Source organism: Haemorhous mexicanus, chromosome 5 (assembly GCF_027477595.1).
Source record: "Haemorhous mexicanus isolate bHaeMex1 chromosome 5, bHaeMex1.pri, whole genome shotgun sequence".
NCBI classification, from domain to species: Eukaryota; Metazoa; Chordata; class Aves; order Passeriformes; family Fringillidae; genus Haemorhous; species Haemorhous mexicanus.
The window spans coordinates 18,397,336-18,420,170 of NC_082345.1; the positions used below are offsets into that span (position 1 = coordinate 18,397,336).

At 41.7% G+C, this 22,835-nt stretch overlaps 1 protein-coding gene across 1 annotated transcript in view; it reads left to right on the forward strand.

Annotated features, from left to right (window-relative positions):
- Window positions 1–3,880, forward strand: part of NTF3 (neurotrophin 3) — a 52,487-nt gene extending 48,607 nt beyond the window's left edge. Inside the window, exon 3 of the mRNA XM_059846172.1 lies at window positions 89–3,880. Coding sequence (XP_059702155.1) covers window positions 89–883 — 795 coding nt within the window. The 3' untranslated portion in view covers window positions 884–3,880. The remainder of the gene's footprint in view (window positions 1–88) is intronic.
- Window positions 3,881–22,835: the final 18,955 nt, after the last annotated feature.

Below are 22,835 nucleotides of genomic sequence, written 5' to 3' on the forward strand. Positions count from 1 at the left end.
ACTAAAAAAATCCCAATTTTCATGTTCACAGCCTTTAGCAAACCTCCCTCTGGGACTGTTTTAACATTGTCTCTCTGTTTCTTTGCAGATCTTACAGGTGAACAAGGTGATGTCCATCTTGTTTTATGTGATATTTCTCACTTACCTTCGTGGCATCCAATCTTCCAACATGGATCAAAGGAGTTTGCCAGAAGATTCAATAAATTCTCTTATTATTAAACTCATTCAGGCAGACATTTTAAAAAACAAGCTTTCTAAGCAGATGGTAGACATTAAGGAAAACTATCAAAACACGGTACAGAAAACAGACACTCAGCAAGACATAGACAGAGAGGAAAATGTGAAATCAGACTTCCAGCCAGTTATCTCAGTGGATACAGATCTCTTGAGGCAGCAGAGACGCTATAACTCTCCCCGAGTCCTTCTGAGTGACAACACGCCGCTGGAGCCACCGCCACTGTACCTCATGGAGGATTACATCGGGAATTCTGTGGTGGTGAACAGAACCTCCCGGCGGAAGAGGTACGCGGAGCACAGGGGCCACCGGGGTGAATACTCTGTTTGTGACAGTGAAAGCTTGTGGGTCACGGACAAATCCTCTGCCATCGACATCAGGGGACACCAGGTGACTGTTCTGGGAGAAATTAAAACAGGCAACTCTCCAGTTAAGCAATACTTTTATGAAACGAGGTGTAAAGAGGCCAAGCCTGTAAAAAACGGCTGCCGTGGCATTGATGACAAGCACTGGAACTCCCAATGCAAGACATCCCAAACTTATGTCAGAGCACTGACTTCAGAAAACAACAAACTGGTGGGCTGGAGGTGGATACGGATAGATACCTCCTGCGTGTGTGCCTTGTCCAGGAAAATAGGAAGAACATAGATCTGCATCTCTTTGCTATATAAATTATTACTTTAAATTATATGATACGCATGTAGCATATAAATGTTTATATTGTTTTATATATATTATAAGTTGACCTTATTTATTAAACTTCAGCAAATCTACAGTATCTAAGCTTTCTCTCTCAATAAACAAGAGCAAAGGGTGTGTGCCTCTACTGTGGCCAACTCTGGGGTTTTTTAGACTATGTTTGTGACACTGCTTGTCGGCAGCATACATTTACCTTCCTGTAAAATCTGTAAAATCAGTATTTTTCATTCAGTATTGTCAAACCAGTGACTGTCATTTAGTAAACTTGTAAAGAATCAGATCAATCCCAAGAGTTGTGTACATATTTATATTCCCTGCTCTATACATTCATATTTAATTGGGTCTGCAGTGTTGACTCCTCACCACCAAAAAAAAAAAAAAAAAAAAAAAAAGGACCAAAGGACCAAAATACATGTTGTAGCCTGCAGATGATGTCAAATTTTCAGGCATCAGGTGGCCCTAAAATAAAGTTTCTGTGTACTACACCAGTTTTGCCAGTGAAATGACCATTTTCCCTCTGTTAGCAATTCAGAGAGGCTGCTAGTAATCCAGAAATATCCATTCGTGTTTAGGAAGCACATTTGTTTTGTAACTATATCTAATGCTGTCAGTGCGTTATTGAAAAAATATGGAAAAAAATCTGAAATATTTGTAGCCAAAACTGGCTGAAGTCAAGAACTGATCTAAATGGATCATTAATATATTACATAAAAGATGGTTTGTTGTGATCAGCCTCTTCCTCCTCACATGAATCAATTATCTTCTGCTTGCATTGTTGGATCATACCTCTCTGTCTGAATTTTTAAATTAGAAACAAAGCTGGTGGTGTCTTAACCTTAAAAGAGTCCTTGCACATTGTAGTAAAAAAAGATACGATATCCTGGCATGGATATCAAAGCCACACACCGGTACGAGGGTTTCCTTCTCCTCAGCAATCTGTTCTCCATCTTTCACAGGGGGAAAAATGTGTTGAACTCGAGAAACCTGATACCTTTCACAGGAATGTGAAATGGATGGTGGCTAAAATCCATAAAGTCTGTAGTTATACTGAAGTTCCCCAATTTAACATATGAGTTGTTGCTTAGGAGAGACAAATGTGCTAGCATGTATTTTCCTCAGACTCTTCTGTGGATTGTCATGTAGCTCCACTAGGGACAGTAATAATAATACTACTTGAAGAGATGTCCCTTTACACATTAGCTGTGCAATGCCCTGGTTGGGATCCCACTCCTAGGAAGCAAATGAGTGTTCATGGCTAGGAACAGAATTCAGATTGAGCTGCATGTTATCTGTGTCCAGATAGATCCAACCCACAGCCAGGGCTGGGAAATACCAGCTATTCAGAAAGTTTTGCCCTCATTTATTTTCTGAGGGTTTTACAGCTATAGCCTTTGCTGCCGTACCATGTTCAGCGTCACAAATGGAAACGAGATCAGAGCAGGATGCTTTGCTCGTGCAGCTTTCACTCCTGGAAAACCAGCTTCAAACATGCAACAGGCCATGAAAGGCAGCAAACTGTGGGGTCTCCCCTAATCCATTACAGAGCACGCTGCACACCATAAAACCACCAGGGAGCTGGACAGGTTGCCTTGAAGTCAAGCACTGAACAGTCCTGTCTTGGAAAGCCCAGTTTGAGCACATGGGGAGGCCAGAAGCAAAGCTTTTGAGAACCATCTCAATTTTCAGCATGAGGCCAGGGTAGTTACCTAACAGGAAATATCATCACTTTCAGCACTAAATCCTAACTTTGCTTCAAGCAATAACAACTTCAGAGGTTCAATAGCAAGGCAGTCATTAAAATGAGAGGATGTAATATAGCAAGGAACTTGGTATCTGATAGATCTGATTAGAATATTTCTCATTTCTTGGCAAAAATTTTAAATAAAGCAAAAAACCCAACCCCACAGAGCTTTTACTACTTTTCCCAGCAGGAAAGTTTAACTAACCATTTTGGCTTGGGGAAATAAGCATATTTTTCAGAGTTCTGCCACGCTGAATTTTTTTTTTAATTAAAAGCTTGATTTTACACCCTGACTTCCCAAATAAAGATCGTTTGCAGATGTTGGGAGCAATTGAGAGCTTTTATAGTTATGGATGACTAACTTTAGAGATCTCTGTTTCACTGTGCCACATAGGTCTATCTCCATGTGAGAAGAGGAGGTAAGAAGGGATCAATTTAGCTTGGTTGAATCCCATTAATCAGAAACTACCTTGTTCCTGCAGTGTGGATGTCAATTTTGTTTACATAAATCCATTTCTCCAGATTTTGTTACTGTAAATCCAGAGAAAATCTGTTGTAGACAGGGAAGAAAACATAGCTTTATAATAATGTAGACAACATTAGAGTTGATTCTAATGCCTTTATTTCTGCTCACTGAAAATCAAGGGAGGTTCATTCCTTAAGGGTTCAAAGAAAGCTATTTGTCATTTTACACTGTAAATCCAGTAACAGGAACTGGTCTTTGACTCTTGACTTTAACAAGTATTTTACAAGCAGCCAGCAAAAATATCTCAGAGTAAATATGCCTGTCATCTCAAACACATGAGATGAGAATGGATTGTGGTGTGTCTGGTTATTAGACCGACTGCCCCTTTCCCACCCCAGGAAAACAATGAGCGGAAGTGTTACCCTCTGGATCTGATCCAGCTTCCACTAAGGTCAATGGGGGGAAAAAAAAAAAATCTCACCTTCTCTGGTGGAATCTAGATCAGGCCCCAAGTGAAGAAAACCTGCAGATCTTGACCAGAGAGCAAAGCAATCCCACACATCAGTAACACGTTCCTATAAATCCTCTGTACGCATAAGATGATGTATAATTTTGTAACGAGTTTGTAAACAAAGCCTGTAATAAATTTGTTAAGGTCTAATTCTCTTTTCATTGTAGCCAGGGATGGTTTTATTGTCGACTTTGGTCATGGAACAATGAATTCGAAATTCTTAGCCAACTTTTTTTTGTTTGTGTTCTGTAATTAAACAAAATCAGCTCTCAATGCCAGTTTAAGTATTCTAAAAATCACTTCCATTAGGCAGCTCAGATGCTCTGTCAACATTGTTTTGCCAATAGATCATTATAAACGTACATTTTATTTAGATTTTCTCCCAAATGACCAAAGGCTATTCTGAAATTGCCTGTCTGTGTCAAAATGTATTTTCTCTGCTTTTTCACCCTAGTTTTTTTTTTCCAGTCCATTTAGTAACAGCAAAAAATGCTCCACTGAGGTTTTGGAAAACCATCTGCACTTATTTTATCACCTTTGAACATGTGTTCAGGAATGAAGTCTGTGCAGAGAGTTTACTGCTACCAAGAGATTTGTGTGGCTGCACCAGGAAGAAACTTTGACTGGACTTTACAGAGTGTGTGCTCAAAACCACTCTGCTCATACTCTGTTATTTCGATTCTTTAGCAACCCGAGGCTTTTGCATTGTGTATCTGCAGACAATACCAAACAGGAAACAAGCCTGATCAGGAGTTTCGAAATTAAAAATTTCATGATAGTGACCTGCTATCTCTGACCTCTTGGCAAATGCGTTTGCGCATCGAAGTCAAGCACAAGAACATTTGTTTCATTTAATAGAAACATTGTGGCAAAAGGAATGGGATTCTGTGCTCTCCGCGCTTGCTAAGCACGCGTAGTTCATCATGGATATGGGGCAGGACGAGTAAGAGGAGGAAGAGGAGTAGAATCAGATAAAAAGCACTACAGCTTGTGAGAAGTAAAAGGCTGTGCTCCAGCTTGGAGCATTTTAAAGTGTGGAGAGGTTGTTCTCTGAAATGCTTTGTCTGTATTTTGTTACAGCAGATGGCAGAATGACAAAGCAAGCACAGATGTGGTGTAAAAAAACCAAGCAATATAAGGATAACAAAAAACTTCCCGGGAAAGTTGGCCACTCGCTACCACTGTGGGTCCCTGCAGTTCTGGGCAGGTGACTGCAGAGTTCAGCAATGACATCCCTATTTTAATGGTTTGGCTAATCTCTGGGGGGGGAAAAAAAAAAAAGAAAGAAAAAAAAAAGTATTTTTTTACATTCATGAGTTGGATCATTTTCTTTCCTTTCCTTTTTTTTCCTGTCCCTTTGAGTTTTTGTTTGTTTGTTTGTTTGTTTGTTTGTTTGTTTGTTTGTTTGTTTTGGTAATCTCTAGCTGCTATGGCACCTCTGATGAACAATGAGTTGTAATGCTTTGCATGAATGTTCCCAAACATAGATTTCTCCTTTGTTTTAGAACTGAGCTTTGAAGCCAGCGGCACCTGAAAGCCATACTTTCATCATGGAACTGGCCTTTTGATGTCATGACCTCATGTTTCTGGACATTTTGATCACAGGGTTCTTTTTTGGAGCTCTTATCCACACAATAGATGAGATCATGACCGGGCTGATTGAGAAGTGGCTGTGTTCATGACAACAAAGAGAGAGTGAGGCAGCCCTGTGCCATCTTTTCATCCACCTTCACACATCCCCTGCTCTGATTTCAGTCTTGAGTGGCACAATCTAGGGCTGGTGATCAAGGTTTGCTTTCTGTATTTCCAAGGGTTCAGATGCCCAGAATATCCTATAATGCTTGGTTTTGGGAGTGACCCGAAAGATTATCTCATTCCAACACCTCTGCCATGGGCAGGAACACCTTCCACTAGACCAGGTTTCTCAGAGCCACATTCAACCTGTCCTTGAGCACTTCCAGGGATGATCTTTGGCAGGAGGACAATTTCTCAGTTCACATAAACATGCCTTGTGTGAATCTGGGAATACCTTCTGTAAAAGGCTGCCATGGTTGCAGCATTGGCCCTCTCCAAAACACAGTACATTGTCACTCTTCACCTGTGTCACAGGGAGCAGACAGAGCCAGTGACAGACCAGCCAAGTCATCCAGGGGAGACTGCTAAGGAGGCAGGTAACATGGTCCTTTTCTCTAAATAAAAATATTCCCATGGAGGGTGGAGGGTGTGAGGAAAGCAAAGGAAGTGCTGAAACATGCAGGGAGTCGGACCTGTTTGGTGGCAAACATTTTGCAAAGATTTCGGAAAGCGAGGGAGAATTCAGCTGTTCAACTCGAACATCAAATGAAAGGCTCTTTCCTGCTATGATAAGGGTTAAATAAATACCATTAGATCATCTGTAGCAGTAATTCAAAAGCAAAATGAACCTCTATTAATTGGAGTTAATCCCTCTGTGTTGAGGAGTTAACCACGCTTGCTGAGCACAAATGACGAAGCCTTGCCCTCAGTTACCCTGCGCAGCCCCTGTTTTCAGCACTCAGGACTATGAAGCCATTAAGTGAGGGCCAAATTTGTCTCAGAAAGTACTAAATCCACATTGAATGCCTGAGGGGGAGCCCATGTAGGAAGCATTATCCACCACACAAACAATGTTAACATGAGTTCATAAAAATTTCTCATTACTTTGTCCTGTTCCAGGGATTTAAGTTTTTAAAATAAGTTCTGAACTGTCTGGTATGAGCAGTACACATATATTTAGCAGCAATTTACAAAAGAAAAGAACCCTGTAAATGGAAGTATGCAGAAATACTGCGTCCAGCACTGCAAATAACCTCTGTTGATTCTTATTTATATTCTCAGTGTCTCAGAGAGGAATTTAATACAAAGCTTAGTTTGTTTTACTCACCACATTTTGTAAAATAATCACCTCAATTTACTGCTTGTAGAGGTTTGTGGTGTGCAATCTTTGTGGATAATGAAGCAGAAACATGGCTCTAAAGCTGCTGAGCAATGTAAGAGTTGCAAGTCCCACACTTGCACAGCAGAGAGTGAAAACAAACGTGTGAAAATAACAGAATCGGTTTCTCAGGCTCAGAGATTAAATATGTTTTAAAATATCGAATGACAGTTTTTTTCAAGTTATTATAAATATCTCGTCAGATTTGTATGTGACACAGCCCACTGCTCACATGGAGCATAATTTTTGTAATCTTTGTTATTGCACAAATCTACTCAATGTGATTCCCATTAAGTTCAGAAAACAGAAATTTGCTCAGTTCCACACTGCTGACAGAGCATTCAGAATAACCCCAATAGATGAGCCAAATCTCAGGTCAGAGCATAACCCCTGAATTTATGTCCTAAGGATAAAACTACTAGGAAGGAAATTCTTTTCTGCAGAGAGTGAGAGCTCAGCTGCCACATTCACAGCGTCTGTGCCATGCTATCACATGTTTGAAGACTTTAGGAGGAAGAATCTGGTCAGCTGGAGAGTCGATGGGAAGAAGTGGGAGATGGATGGGGCAATAATTATTACATGGTCTCCTTGAAAACTAGATCACACAAACACATAAAATGCAGCCCTCAGGATCCTCCTGATCCCAGGATCTGACTCAGAGGCATTTAGTCCTTAGGTCAATAATCTTGGATTCCTGAGACTTGGCGTCAGGACATGATACTTGTCCTAGGCAGGGGTAAAGGTGAAAGAAACCCCTTCTGCTCAGATAACAGCAATTATGCAAGAGGGCGTTCTCATGGGAACAGTTTTGTCTCAAAATCTCATGGCTTTTTAATATTTTTTTTTCTGCAGAAATGGAAGATAGGGGTTTCTGAGAAAGGGCCTTCTGTCTGTAGTTTTCTCAGAGGGATATGAAGGCACTGGAGAATAGAACTTAGGCAGAAAGGAAAATTCTCATTGAGTAGAGATTTTCAGTGATCTATTTTCCCTTCACTACAAAATTATGTGGTGAAGTTTCCTGACAGAGACCCTGATGCAGGGAAAATTTGCATGTGAGTGACAATGAAAAGCAACTCAGTACAGAACCTGGATTGAGGAGAGGAGCTCAGAAATCCCTGTGGCTCCCTCCTCTCTTTTCCTGAATGCCCAGGAGATTCGAGGGTGTCAGTGGCACAAAAAAGGAGAGCAGTGACAGAATACCTGCAGAACACACTTCTCCATTCACAACAGTCAGGCAAAGGCAGCACAAGGACAACTCCATCATTGTGGAGGTTGATCCAGGGCATGCTCTTCATCTCCCTCCATGGGATCTCAAAGAGAAGGATCCGTAATGTCATTTCATAAACCAACTTTAAGAAATAACAAGCCAATGCTGCAATGGTCTGGACCCGGTCCACACAAAATGAAAGGTAAAATCTGGTGGGATTTTTAACCAGTATTTGCTATTGAACAGTATATTGCAATCCAGAAAGTACAGGACAAAAATTATATGAATAGTGAAAAGTATCTAAGTCACATACAGAACTAATAAATACTCAGCTTTATTCTGATCTCATGCAGGTTTAATGTCTGACTTCAGTGGGATCACTCCCAGTTTTTACTGATACAATAAAGCTTGGAATTGCATCTGTGACATTTGAAAGCAGGTGGTGGGCTCTGTGCGAGCTCAGGTTCTCAATTTCTGTGTGCCATGTTGTGCTGCCCTGTGAAGCTTGGTGATGGATGCCGATAGAATTATTTAATGGCATAGATTATAGGGACCTACACTTCCATGCTTTGAATTACTTCTGCCCTGCTTGGAGAGATATTGTTGACAGCTCTCAGACTGACTCAATGCAGCTCACCAGGCAAAGCCAAGGGGTTTTCCATGCCACCAGCTAAGCAATCTCCCCTGAGAACCACGATGCAGAGAATTCAACACCAGCTCTGATTCTTGCTTCAGATGGAACTTCAGTGGTTTGGTTTTGTTCGAAGAAATGATGAGAAATCAAAGTTAGATGTGCAGGCATTCAGAATTAATTTGTGAAATCCATAACTTCTACCAGAACAAGAGCACTGTGAGATGAAGGTAGCATGTACACTCTGCAGGCTCAGTAAAGATGCTCTTTTTAAGAAACAAAACTATTTTAGGTAACAGCAGTTTATTTGGAGCAAAGACAAAGATTCTAGTCCTACTGAACAGTGGTGCCCAAGTGAGTTTTTTATTAGTTCACCAGAGACTTCATGGTTTTGGCTTTCCTAGGCATTTTTCAGTAGGTATTATTGAGCATAATTAGCATGATAAATTTTGCTACATTAGAAACATTCCAGAAGTACAACCTGAAATAAACTGAAATGGTTGATCATGGTTCAGCATCATGTCCTGAATTTTGAAGGCTCAGCCTTCAATAATGGCTCAGCTTGTAAATACAGCTAGATTTTGTGGCTGGGAAAATTTCCTTGAGATTTTTCTCTTCATCTGCTTTTCCATAAAATCTTCATAAATACCAGAGATCTTACAGTGTCTAAACATAATCTGAAGTGTCCACTTCTCTCAGCCCTGAGGTCATCCATTCTCCCATGAAGTATTTACTAAATATTCCATTGCCCCGAGCAATTGTTTGCTCAGTGGGAACAGTGCAGTCTCCATGAGTGAATAGCTACAGTTCAGGAGGTGTGAATACAGACAATAACACAAAAGCTGATATCAAGAAATTCACTGGAAAGCCAGACCTGGAGATTAAAGAAACCCCAACTTTAGCAGAGAAAAGCAGAAAATCAGGAAAGACGAAATCCAGAAGTTTGCAAACTTAGGGAAAAAGATAAACTGACCTTTGATAATAGCAGTAATTGGTTTTTTTTCCCTAGAGGGTTCATCCCCCTCTGCCTTGCAAAATCCATTCATTTCCCAACAAAATAAAATATCTTAGCTTGAACTGAAATTCTGCTGTCAGGGAGATTTTTGTGCTTAGAACATTTAGTGTCTCTCTGCTAATAGTGTCTGTAGGAGTGGCTTATAGATTCATTCTCAAAACAAACAAAAAAAAACCCCATAACCACAATCAGGATTTACTGAGAGACAGTTCCATAGCTTGGTCTGCATTAAAGTGGATTTAATTCACTCTAACTGCTTGTGTAAGTCTTGATCCAAAATAACCCATAATAAGTTCATGTCCAGTTTTAAAGAAAAAAAGAGCTGTCAAGAAGTTGGTAAGATTAACCCCATGCTTAAAACTGAGCACATGCTCAAATGTTTTTAGGGATCAGGGTAATAATAAGGTTCATTAGTGCTTTTATTCCTGGAACTTACAGCTGTTCACTAAGAAAACCCCAAATGGAACAATAATATGATCAAGCCTCTCAGTTCTCATCCTACAAATTTTGCTTTAAACTCCCAGGGTAAAAGAAGTACAAAAGATAATCTGTAAGCTTTTAAGGCTTGATCCAAAAATCATGGAAGTTTGCAAAAAGCTTAAAAAACTTCTAGTCGGTCCTGACTTATGTGCTTGATAATTGAACCATGGTCAATAAAACACCATGGATTTATAGGGCAATGAAAAGAACACACCAAAACATCTGATAATTCATTATTTCTAGAAATCAAAGCACAAAATTAGCAGTAAAGCATTTGGCAGCACTTCACAAATTTTTCCCAGAAAAAGTCATTTCAGTGGACTTGGATGTGAATGCAATTACCTGCACAGAGTGCTGGGGAAAGGGAAGTCAGTTACATGCAGAGATAACTGGGAATGCCGGGGGAAAAGTCATTCTGTGGATAACTGTGGGAACAGCTTTAGACCTAGGATGAAGTTATCAAGGCCACTTCAGTTACTGAGGTGCTCACGTCAATGTCTGAAGGCAAATTGAACACTTCCCCTCAAATGAGGGGTTTGACAGCCGCACTTTCTAAAAGATGTTGAGGAAATAGAAAATCTTTTAGGTAATGATAATGGATTACTTTCTCCTTGTCTTGTATCTCTTATTCCAATACCTGCTTGAAGGCTGCTACAACTGCAGGTGAATTTATCCCTCCTACCATCCATATACCCCATCAAGCAAGTTGCTACTATAAAGTCCTACGCTCTTCCAAGTCCTTGCTAGACAGCTCCAAAAATTTATGGTAAATTTAGTGCAAACACACAGACTTTAATGCAGTTTAATGTCATCCTCGATGTCAGGGTAGGTGAGATCCTTCACTGTGGAGGTCCAGAGGTGTTAAAAGAAAAGGACCAATATCTGTCACTGCAGCTGGCAAACTGCTGTCAGGACAGCCCTAACACTTGCCTTCACATCTCTCTTCCCTCTCAGCTAACTTCTTATTCTGTTCTGATTAGTTCTCCTGATGAATTTATTAGTCTGTCACTCAAAAGTGAGGCACTCTAAGGAATGGTGGCCAAAACCAGACTGTGAGATGAATTTTTTTGGCTAGCTGAAAACAGCTTGGATGCTGCAGGATGGGCACCCCTGTCTTAGGGAGTGGTGAATTCCATCAAAGACTTAAAAAGAAAGACAAATAAGGATATAGACTCATTTTCTCTCAGGATCACAACCTTATTTGCTGACCACTTTGTTTGTCTCTTGGTCCAACATACACTGACAGGCTAAAAGTAGGAACTACCTGTGAGGAGAAAGGGGGTTAGGCTGAATGAGAGGGATTTTTGGGACTAATGGAGTGAAGTGCCCAGAAAACATGAGTCTAGTGCCTAATGGATTTAATTTTCCCTTAAAAGAGTAAAAAATAGAATTTCTCATCACAGGTATTGATTCCCTTTTACCTCATGTGAGTTTTAATTTTTTTTTTATGGACTTACTCTGTTATTCCAGAAGCCTCCAATGGGCTGGAAGACTCGTCTCTAGCATAGGTTACCTACAAATCCCAGCATTTCAAATTAAGATATTCTGTAAAGGGGAAGTCCCAGGTGCTTTCAGCACAAGTGTGAGCTCTGAAAATGAAGTTAAAGCTGTCAACACTGACCAAAAATAAAAGGGTTCATAGGACAGAGATGGAAGTCCCAGGACAAATGGATTCAAATGAGGGAGAGGAGAGAGCAAGGAGGGGGGAAGAGACAGCTCCTTTGGATATTTGGCAGTGAGGACAAAATGCCAATCCTCAGATGTGCAGTTTGCAATAGAGATGATGAATTGGGTGCAAAAAAATGACCCATTGCTGGGCTGGGCAGGTGACAGGATCAACCACTCTGGAAGACTGACCAAGGTTAAGTGTTAGCTGGTGCCAAGGAGCTGCAGGCCACCCACGAAGATCAAGTGGGAAAGCGCTAATGGGAAAGACATTTTGGGAGTTAAAAATATAACCAGTTCCTTAATCTGGGAACACAGAGCTGTAAAATAACAGCTGGACATCAAGGCAGAACAAAGTTCTCCTCCACGGCTGAGTGAAAAGTGGTTAAAGGCAAAGGCACCGTCGGCTTGATCAGTACAGGCCCTCAGCCAGGAAGGCTACGTGTAGAGAAAGGCAGGGCCACATTCCTCTGAGATGGCAGCACAGCTCTGTCCCACAGGCCAGGGCAGCAGTCTTCAAAGTAACAATGAAATAGTAGACATTTTAAAAGGATTTCTCACCATATTGATGTTTCTAGAATACAAGCCATGGAGTAGGAAGGCAGCACATCAAAACACGTTTGCATGCACTTGGGAACAAGCATCTCTTCTGCACCTGACAATGCTTTCTACTGCCTGTAAACGCAACATTTGGGCTGCAAGTACACGGAAAAATCTTCCTACAGCCCCTGCACCAAAAGCAGGCAGCTGAGAAAGCAGCCTCCTTTGCTGATGGTGTTTGAAGGGATTCACAAAACCAAGGGGCATGTCAGATCCTGCTGGGATCAGCACTCCCATTCTGCCCCAGTGTCCAGCTGAACCATTTCCACTGCCCCAAGGGCAAAACCTGTCCCCACCATTTAGGATTGCTGTGACTGTCCATGAGCCAGCAGTGCCCTGGGGCCAAGAAGGTCAGTGGTGCCCTGGGGTATACTGGGAGGAACATTGCCAGCAGGTCAGGAGTGATCCTGCCCCACTGCTCAGCCCCATGTGGCACATCTGCAGTGCTGTGTCCAGTCCTGGGCTCCTCAGGACAGCAGGGACATGGAGCTCCTGGAGCGGGGCCAGTAGAGGCTGTGGAGATGATTTAGGGCCTGGAGCATCTGTGACAGGGAAAGGCTGAGGGAGCTGGGGCTGTCCAGCCTCGAGAGGAGCCCCAGCTGAGAGCAGCCCTCAGCCCTGGGTGTCCCTGTCTGCAGGGAGGGCTCCGAGCAGGGCCCAGGATCTGCTCCAGGGGCCCGGCAATGGCACCAGAGGAACAGGCAGGGACTGAGCCCAGGAGGTTCCACCCGGGCAGGAGGCAGAACTTCTGTCCTGTGCAGTGACTGAGGACTGAACAGATTGTCCAGAGAGGGCGTGGAGTCTCCTCACTGGGGCTATTCCAGACCCCTCTGGACACAATCCTGTGCCCTGTGCTCTGGGATGGTCCTGCTGGAGCAGGGAGGTGGGACCAGCTGCCCCACTGTGGTTCCTTCCAGCCTGAGCCATCCTGGGATTCTGAGATTCTCTGAGGGTAGTGGCTGGCTCAAGGCAGAGCACAAACGGAAATGTGTTACAATTCAGGATTGCAGAGCTCTCCTCCATGTCAGTTCAGAAGCACAACCCGCTCAAGGCAGGCACAATGTGGCCACGGCTGTTGCAAGGGGTTGAGTACTCATCTGTCAGCAGCACCTCTGCTTGAGTGTGAGGTCTGCAAACACTCAAACCACCACAGAAGAATCACAGGTCACAAGATCAAGGCTCAGGAGCTGAAAACACTCTTAGCACTTCTCAAGCATCACATTTTGTAGCAGCACAGGACACAGACAACTGATTCTGTCTGCATCCCTGCATTCTCCTTTCTGCCACCTTGGCATTCCCCATTATTGCATCTTTTAGATTTTTTTTTTTCAGACTGTCGTACATGACAAATGAAGAACAGGGACAGCTTCTGCAGTTTTCTGTCTTACAGTCTTAACAGCTCTTCCTAAATCCCTTGCAAAGCTTGGAAGAGGCACAAATCAGAAAATGACTGTCATCTTGCAGTGTAACTGGCTGCTTTATGATGTAATAGCCACTACTCACATTTTTTCCCTGGGATAAGCTGTTGGCATTCCAGAAGAAAAGGGTAGGTTTCTGAGCTTACATATGAATTTCCTGCAAGCTAATCACATTCATAGAAAAAGATTCTGTAGATCCCCTGCTGTTATATTATTTTGTAGGCAATCCTATCAGCTCTTTCAATTAAAACTTTTGTTTTCTGATGGAAATCAGGCTTCCAAATTCACTTCCTTTTCTTGCAAATACTACTCTTTATTATTTCAGTATACTCATTATCACAATATCATCACATATTACTCTTTAGTTTTAAACCATTCAGTGGCATCCAGATTTTTAGCTGACGGGATGTGGGATGTATCAAGGGTGGCAAATTCAGTGCTGCTGTTTAGTGACTCAGTGCATGACAGAGGTCTGAGAATTGACATTTGTTTGAAACATCACATTTCTTCACCTACCGTGCCTCTTACTACCTTCAGGTGCTACCTCTGCCTTATATTTTCAAATCCAAGACTACTGCAAAATGTACTTTATTTATGCAATAAACAGAGCACCTGTCTGGCACCTGTTTTAAGCATTTACCACTGACAGTTAAGCTGCCTAAGCTACAGAGAAAAACAAAAATACTCCTTCAGATTGCAAAAGAAAAAGCCTTAGAAGTCTGCTTAATCAGTGTACTGTGGCAAAGTGCTGCATCCTGGAACAGACCCTGCTCTTCAGTAGTAGAGAACAGACACAATTTTTCAAAGCTCTGGACATTCATATCACAAACAATGTGTTACAGCATTTTCACCATGATCAAACACAAAAGAAAAGCCAGACTTACCTCTGGGTGAGGCTTTTTGGATCATCACATCTGTGAGCTGCAGAGGTGAAAGGAGAGGCATGTGGAAAAGCAGGACAGGGACTAAACAGAACAGGCACCCAGCAGTCAGCACTTGCAAAATGGCTACAGGAAGACTGGAGCCGCTCAGCTCTGCAAGACTTAAAGAGACAGATTTCCACAAGCACACTGGGGCAAAAGCCTCTGGAAGAGCACAATTCCCCACTGGGAGAAGACAGGCCCCATCCTGGAAATACTGAAGTATGTCTTTAAGCATGTGAGAACTGCTGTGGACTTCAGTCTGTACAGCCCTGCACAAGCCTGCAGGACTCAATTTACTGACATGCACAAAGTTACCCAGGGAGGGAATGCTCCAGCAGAGTGCTTGTTACAGTTCCATCACAGAAGGAGTGAGGTGCCATCACTGCTGAGTTACTCTGAAGGGTGCTAAGACACATTCCAGAAGTCCAGAAAGGAAAGAAAATAAAATAATCAAAATGCACCCTAAAAAAATCTCAAGTTGTTGCAACAAACATTGCTTATGTATTCACCCTGATATTTCTAGTTTGTGTTTTCATCATGATACCACAATAGCTGCCCATCTAATTGAAACATTTTGAAAGCACTTTGAACTGCTCAAAACAAGTGAAAATAACACCGATTATGGATTTACAGCTCCCCTCTCCTCTATGGTGAATTTCTGTGTCAAATATCTTACAGTGAGAGCAGAAACACCCCAATTGCAGGGCACAGGAGATTGTGAAGACACCAAATCAATATCAATGGGATTCAAAGGAGAGTTTCCCCTTAGCTTGGCTGCCCAAGATTGTCACAGCATGGCTGCATAGGACAACTGGAGCCTCTATAATGTCCCCAGATCTTTGTCTGCCACAAAGGCCCCTAAAACAATACATAGGATGAAACTTTTCCATCATGAGAGGTGGCATCATGACTTTGGGACAGTTGGGAGGGGATTTCCGCAGTTGTGGGATATGAATAGGCAACACATTTGGGCTCAGGCTTGGTTTGAAGCACCTCTTCTGCATCTTCTGCATCACAGAACCATAGAATCACAGAATCATAGACACATAGAATCATAAAATCATGGAGTGGTTCAGGTTGGAAGGGACCTTAAAGATCATCTTGTTCCAACCTTCCTGGAAAAAAATTAAGATGTGATGTTGCTGATGGGATTTATTTGCTCATACTGGATCATATAACTAGTTAAATGCTGGAAGAATTGAAACCCTGGGGTTTTTTCATATTTTCCCCTGTGATTAGAAGCTAATCTTAGCTGTTTTACCAATGTCATAATTTTCCTCCTGACATTGAGTTTACTCTAAGCTCTGCTCATATTTCCACAAATAGGAAATCAACATTAGGGTCAATATTGGAGATATTTTACTTTGTAAAACTTCAATCAATTCATACCACCAGATAAACCCTTGCGTATGCAGTAACTCAGACTTGTACACAGCCCATAAACCCCTCATCTTTGCCTCCAGACACAGGAGGCTGTGACCCTCTCAAACATCTTAGCACCAGAGGAATTGCCCTGCAGGTTTCATCTGCTGCAGGATGTTTCAGGAAATGTGATGGAGTTTTTTTCCCTACTAATTGAAGGGTCCTGAAAATGTCATGAGACTCATTCTGCTTCTGCTGTAAGCACTTATTTGTTCTGTGCCAATCATCTCAGTGAGGGTGGCACCAAACCCGAGTTCAGACTGCTTAGTTGAAGTAGTTCCCACTCCATGTTTTGTGTGGGTTGTAGCTTTTTGAGTGTAAATGTGTAATTATATATATGTTTGAGGTTTTTTTGTACATGTATATTTTTAGAGTGTCAATATGTAATTATGTCTATATTACATTAATGTAATCATGACTGATTACATGTTATTGACATGCCATGAAAGTTTGCCAGGGGCAACTTAGCATTTGGTTCTTAATGAATATGTGGGCCTGAATCTGATTTTTCTTATACTGCATTCACACTGGAGCAGCAGCTATATTGGAGTGAGATTAGAAGGGAGCTGTGGGCTGAATACTACACCCAAAAACAACCATGAGGAAAATCAGGTGGAGTGATGAATGTTGAACATATGGCAGCTGGAACCCAAATTTTGCATTTAATATTATGCATTTCAAACATTACAAAGAGAGTAAACATTCATAGATTCTGCAATCAATAATGGGGCTGTTTATAATCTCAAGACTTAATAATACAAATGCAAAGGCAATCAGTTAAGGGGACTTCTTTATACCCTGCCATTAAAAAAAAGGTTCCTTGTAAGGCATTAGTACAGGTGGGAAGAAATTACCATGCAGGGATAAGAAAATCAGACAGGAAATGCTCCAATTATTGTTTTAAATATCTCTGGGTGAGGTAGCAGATAAACAGGGCTATGGAACTTCTGAGAGTTTGAAATCTTTTGCTTTCTGAGCCAGACTACCCTTCCCACTGACAAACTCCTTAAAAAACTTAGGTACCAAAAGATTTACTGGTTGGAAAGGGAAAAAGTTTTAAAGTAGTTTTCTTCATTGCTTTAACATGAAGCGACTCACAGTTTGTGTGTTGCTCCATGGAATAATCTTAATTTGCTCTGTACATGAGGGCAGATTAAGATTATTCCATGCTTTGATATGACAAGTCCCTTTATAGCCTGCTTTACAGTTTGGTTTAGTTGTGTAAAATCTGGATTTTTGCTCCCTTCAATATGTGTAGACAATTTGGATTTTTTACTGTATTGGAGCTTAAAAATTCATCATTTTCCTCTATCACATGCTGTCATATGCTGCATTAGATGATGTACCCTACACACAATAATGATCCCTCGTGTGCAACTTCCTGCAGCCAGGGGATATGTCCAACAAGGCTCTGCACACAATGGAAGTGCTCTTTAGCATACAGTTGTCTAGTTTAGATGATGTGAAATTGCCTCTTCACTGATTTACAGAGGTAAAATAGGTTTCTGCAAAGGCTGTTGGCTGAAAAGCAGCATAATAAGGAAGGAGATAAAGTAGCTGGCCGCAGAAACCTGTAATATTAGTGAAAGGAAAAGCAAGGAAGCAAAAGAAGCAGTCCTGATGGAGGAAAAAAGAGGCTCAGGAAGAGATTTCCTGTCTAGTGAAGACAATAGTCACTTGCTTGAGCAAGCAGAGAGGAGCAGACAACAGCAGGAGTAATGTTTCCAGGGGTTCTCATAGAAATGGAACACAGAGTTTTCTTTGGCAAGTGAATTTGCTGCAAGAGCCAAATGTCTTCAGAAACAGTTTATCCTCTGGTAGCTGTCTTTTGCTTAAACTCCCTCAAAAAGGCATCTGTAAAGCACTGTGAAGCATGAAGCTGTTCCAAGTGCAATCAGTTAGATAAGGCAGTGTCCATTCCAGCCCTGGCCCGGCCACTTGTTCTAACAAACTTGGTCATTCCAAGCTCTGTGAAGGAGAAACTCCTGCTTGCCTCCTGAATAGTCGGGCATCATGGATTGGCTGCTCACCCACAGCCCAAGAGCCCAGCCCAGATGCACAGCCCAAAGGGAAAGCCCTGCTCTCAGATCTGCTGAGTTGACCTCAGACCCCCAAGTCTATGAACGCTGGGAAAAGGGAAGAAAGCACCAGATGGAGAAGCAGCAGTTCCCCACAAGTAGTTTGCCCACATGCATGCTGGACCTGATGTTTGGTGGGAGGAGGGAAGAGGCTGAGGTACAAGAAAACATCATTCTCTAGAGTTTCATTCCACAAGAAAGAGTTTTGCTTCAAGGGCATACATCAAAATTCCCAGATAGCTGCATTTTAAATCCATCTCTTACAATGATCTGATAGAAGGGACAAGTCTGTGGGGGCACACACTGGCTCATGAGAGTAAATTAAGGAATGTCACAGAGCTTATACACTGCTGGATCTGTTCTTGTTTGTCAGCTTCCAGCCACACATGCAATTAGGAAAATTCAAGTCCAGTTGAGGCCTGGACATTGGTTTACCAATTTGGCACCAGCCTCCCTGCTGTCAGGTCTTAGCTGACAAATATTCCCAGTTTTGAAGTGACTCAAACATTTTATCTCTCATACGTGTTAAATAAATTAGGAAAGGCATGTGCAACAACAACAAAAAATACGCCAGAATAGTTTCATTATTACCTAAATGGACTAGAGTCAGAATCATGTATTCGATGTAATCCAACACTACGGTGTGATTTCAAGAACAGAGGTGGAAAAAAACAAGAGTCATTTGAACCAAGATTCTAAGGCTCTACTTCTAAGAAGATTAAGGCAAGTGTTTAACATCTCACGATGCAAAAACAATGAGTGGCAACACTGTTCACAGGATTGAAATATCTGGAGATCTGGTAGAGTACAAGCCCTCATTTTTTACTTGAAGTGGAATTTCTGGAAAAGAGCTTCACATGTTGACCCATAAAAATCATATAGAATCATCATAGAGTCACAGAATGGTTGGATTTGATTGAATGGGACCTTAAAGATCATCTTGTTCCAGTCCCCTTGGGCAAGGACACCTTCCACTATCCCAGGTTGTTAAGAGTCTCATCCAACCTGGCCTTGGACACCTCCAGGGTTGGGGCAGCCACAGCTTCTCTGGCAATCTGTGCCAGGGCCTCACCACCCTCACAGGGAAGAATTTCTTCCTATTATATAATTCCACCCCACTCTCTGTCACTTTGAAGCCATTTCCCCCTGTCCTGTCACTCCAGGCCCTTGTCAATAGTCTCTCTCCAAAATTAAATATATAATTTTGGGAGGAATCCTATAGTCCCATAATGAGTGGAAGAAGTTTTCTTATAAAAGATGGACAATAAATAGCAATCTCCTTATTTTCACAAATATTATACATTTCTATGAAATGGAGATGTGTGAAATTAGTTCTACTTTTTTGTAAGTTATAATTTTGAGTCTGCTTCATTTTCCCTCTTTTGTCTTAGTCTTGTTTGTCTCTATTATAAGGATATATTTTTTTCAAATATGAAACAAAAGGTTTTATACTTTCTTTAAGGATAGAAATCCACAGAAGCTTGACATTTATTATAAGGCGGGCTCGGAGTTCACCTGGAATTTATTTACTTATTTATATAAATTTAGATATGCCTGGCATTTAATGGGAAAGGGCTGGTGGTTTCCCTGTCAGATAGGCCAGGGAGCCAGCTCAGGATCATCACCCCTCAGAAAGGTCACTTTTCTGCCTCCCCACCATGTGTGCACTTATCAGAACAGAAGATGCTTTCCCACTTTGCCTATCCCACCTCTCAGCACTCCACTTTGAATCCTTTTCCCCATTCCCCAGGGGATTTACAAAACGATCATAATCACATATGATCTTTGCTTTTGGATACCCTTGTTTCCAAGGCATGACATGGTTTTGGTGGATATTAACAGTGTGATTGGAATGACTCCCTGTAACATCATTTGGGACAGGTTTATTTTTTCAGCATAGCGAGTGTTCAGCTCCTTCTTATTGTGCTCAGAACTGCCAAAATCATTCCAAAAATAGCAGATCTCCTAAGCATCCATAGATGCTTCAGTTTTAAGGTGAAGTTACTCTGTCAAGGCTTTCAATCAGATATCTGCTTAATATCCTTTGCTTTCTGCCTTTTGGGAATCAAAGCAAATATTTTGGGCTGAGAAGCAAAAAATCAGTGTGTAAATCTTGGATGACTAGGACAGTTCCAGACAGCTTGGAAGTCTGAAAGTCAATGGAAAAACTCCCCCTGACTTTGGTAAGGTAGAGGTGAAGCTGCAAGGGAAGAGCACAAAGGACTGCCATGACAGTTCCTGCCTTCAGAGATTATAAAGGCAGTTCTGCAGGGCTTTTGGCTTTCCTGCTTCATTTAAGAGTCTATATTTGGCAATGGAAAACAGCCCTATTTAGAGAAGTTTGTGAACAATGTTTGTTATTGGCAATGAATATTTTCCATCACCTATATATAGTTATCTGAAGCTCTGATATGTTCAGGTCAAGAGACAAGAAGTAATTTAATTTTCCTTAGGGTTCATGCCACATTGAGCTGTTTTAAATGACCATGGAGAAGCAGTTGTACTCCGTAAGCCATTTTAATGTATGTCCCTAGAGTACTTTTGGGCTCATCTGATTTGCCAAGTTCACATTATTTGTCATCAAATAGCCCCAAGCCATGAGGGACAACCTTTGCAATTCCACATCTCAAATGAGCTGGGTACAGCCTCATGAGTTGTTGATTCTCTGCTAGGAAAGGCACCACCGGGACAGTCAAACAGTCTGTAAACTCTTGGAATACACAATGCTTCTCTTCTGTTCAGTAGTAGCACCTTAAACCTCAGAGTCCAAACTAAAATCCAAGGTATGAGGCACTCCACAAACATAAAACTTTGATTTATTAAATGGAAAAGACTCAAGGTGGCAGCAAAGTAATTAAACATTTTCACACCATTACATTGAATTATGAAACTCATTGTGTAAGACATCACTGAAGCAGAATCAAATGTATTCAGATAATAAAACTATTCCTAGTTCATCCAGTAACTATTCATATTCATCCAGTAGCTCATGAGTACATACAGGTTTCAACCAGAATGTGAAAACAGGGGTTCCTGACTCCTCTCCTGTTGCTTACCCATACTCCTCTTCCCACCCCAAAAGTATCCCGCTGGAAGGGCCACATGCAATAGGGTCAGAGCAATGAGGAGAGGAGGCAGTGAAAGGAAAATGGTGTTACTCTTCTTAATTATGTATAAGTATTCAGAAGAACCACTATTTATTAAACAGTAATTAATAAAACAATGTTGTGAGCCACAGAGAGTGACAACATTTTTCACAGCATCATAGAATGCACTGTGTTGGAAGGGACTAACAAAGATCCTTGAATTTCAGGTCCTGGCCCTGCGCAGGACACCTGAGGGATGCAGGTGGGAAATATCTCCTGAAGCAGAGAATCTTAAGATTTATTTAAAGTCAAATGCCCCAGGTGCTAAACACACCATGGCAGCTTCCCAACAGCAAAAGGCATTTGAATTTTTCCTCTCATCCTTTACCCGTCCTGCTTTTCAAGCCAAGTTTTTTGAGACTTTCTAATGCTGAGTCTCTTTGGTGATCTGCGCCTGAATCCACCAGAATTTCAGAGATTTTGGAATTGCATCATTTGGAGACTTCTGTTAAAATTTAATTGTATTATTATTGTGTTGTTTGCTAAGGCCAAAGATGTTCAGTTAGCCAATAAAGCAATAGTTTCATCTACAGTGACCTGTGATGCTGAATCTCCTCTATCACATGTCAAGGCCCAACTGTGGCAAACACTTCTAAGGAGAAAGTTGTTTTTGTTTCTTCCTAATTCTCCATGTGTTGCTCCAGGCATTGCATGTGTAGGAGAAGTCAGGATTTGCTATTTCCTCTCTTGTCTAACTCTGTGGTGGTTTTAAGGTTTACTTAAGGACACGCTGACCAGTTAGAAAAGATTGTTTGAGTTAAATTTTGTCAAGGTGCCCAGAGTCTTCCAGAGCAGTGGGTGCTGGGAGGGGGGCAGAGAAAGGGACACTTATTATTTGCACGTGCACTCACACAGCTCCTCTCTGTCGTGCCTCCCTTCACTCTTTCATTACTGAAATGGGCACACATTTTCCTGGAATTAACTTAGATCTTTTGGACGTGAGGCTTTGGGATGGGCAAATAACTTGGGCTGAAAACATCACTGAGCTGTCAACCATGTGTAAACATGGAGGATCCCGCCATTGGCTGGGATGATCTCCAATTTATCCTGAATTCTCTGCATCTTGTTCTCTGCAGGTTGTTCTTGGGAACTATCCATTGCTCCCACACGTGAACTATCCAACCTCCTGGACTTGTCTAGGGATCAGAAATGTGTTGTTTTTTTCCTGCAGCATCAAGCACTCAGAGCAGACTCTTGCCTGAGGATGCACACAAATCCATCTTCATCAAACTTCCAGAACAGCACACTTTAAATATCATAATGGTCACCTCAGTGGGATCCTGGGACAATCACCAGGATCACAAAATTGTCCCTGGCATGAGCTGGTGTGGGATAGAAAAAGTAAAGGCAATCAAACTGGAATTTCTTGTAAAGGCTGAATATGAATCTCTGACCACCTGGAAGAGACAATAATGAGTCCTCTTGAAATCCTGGCCAAGGCAGTGCATTGAGGCAAGGGGGACATGCCTGTTTCATTCTTCCCAGCACAGGGAAGTCAACTTCATTATTTTTCTCCTAGAAATTGTAGTGGAAACACCCCAAATTACTACTTCTAGCTCATGCCTTCAGCAGATGAAAAGCAGCAGTAATGGGGGCAGAGAAATGGGAGCTCTGATAGAGCAGTGACAAGATGGATGAACTTTTC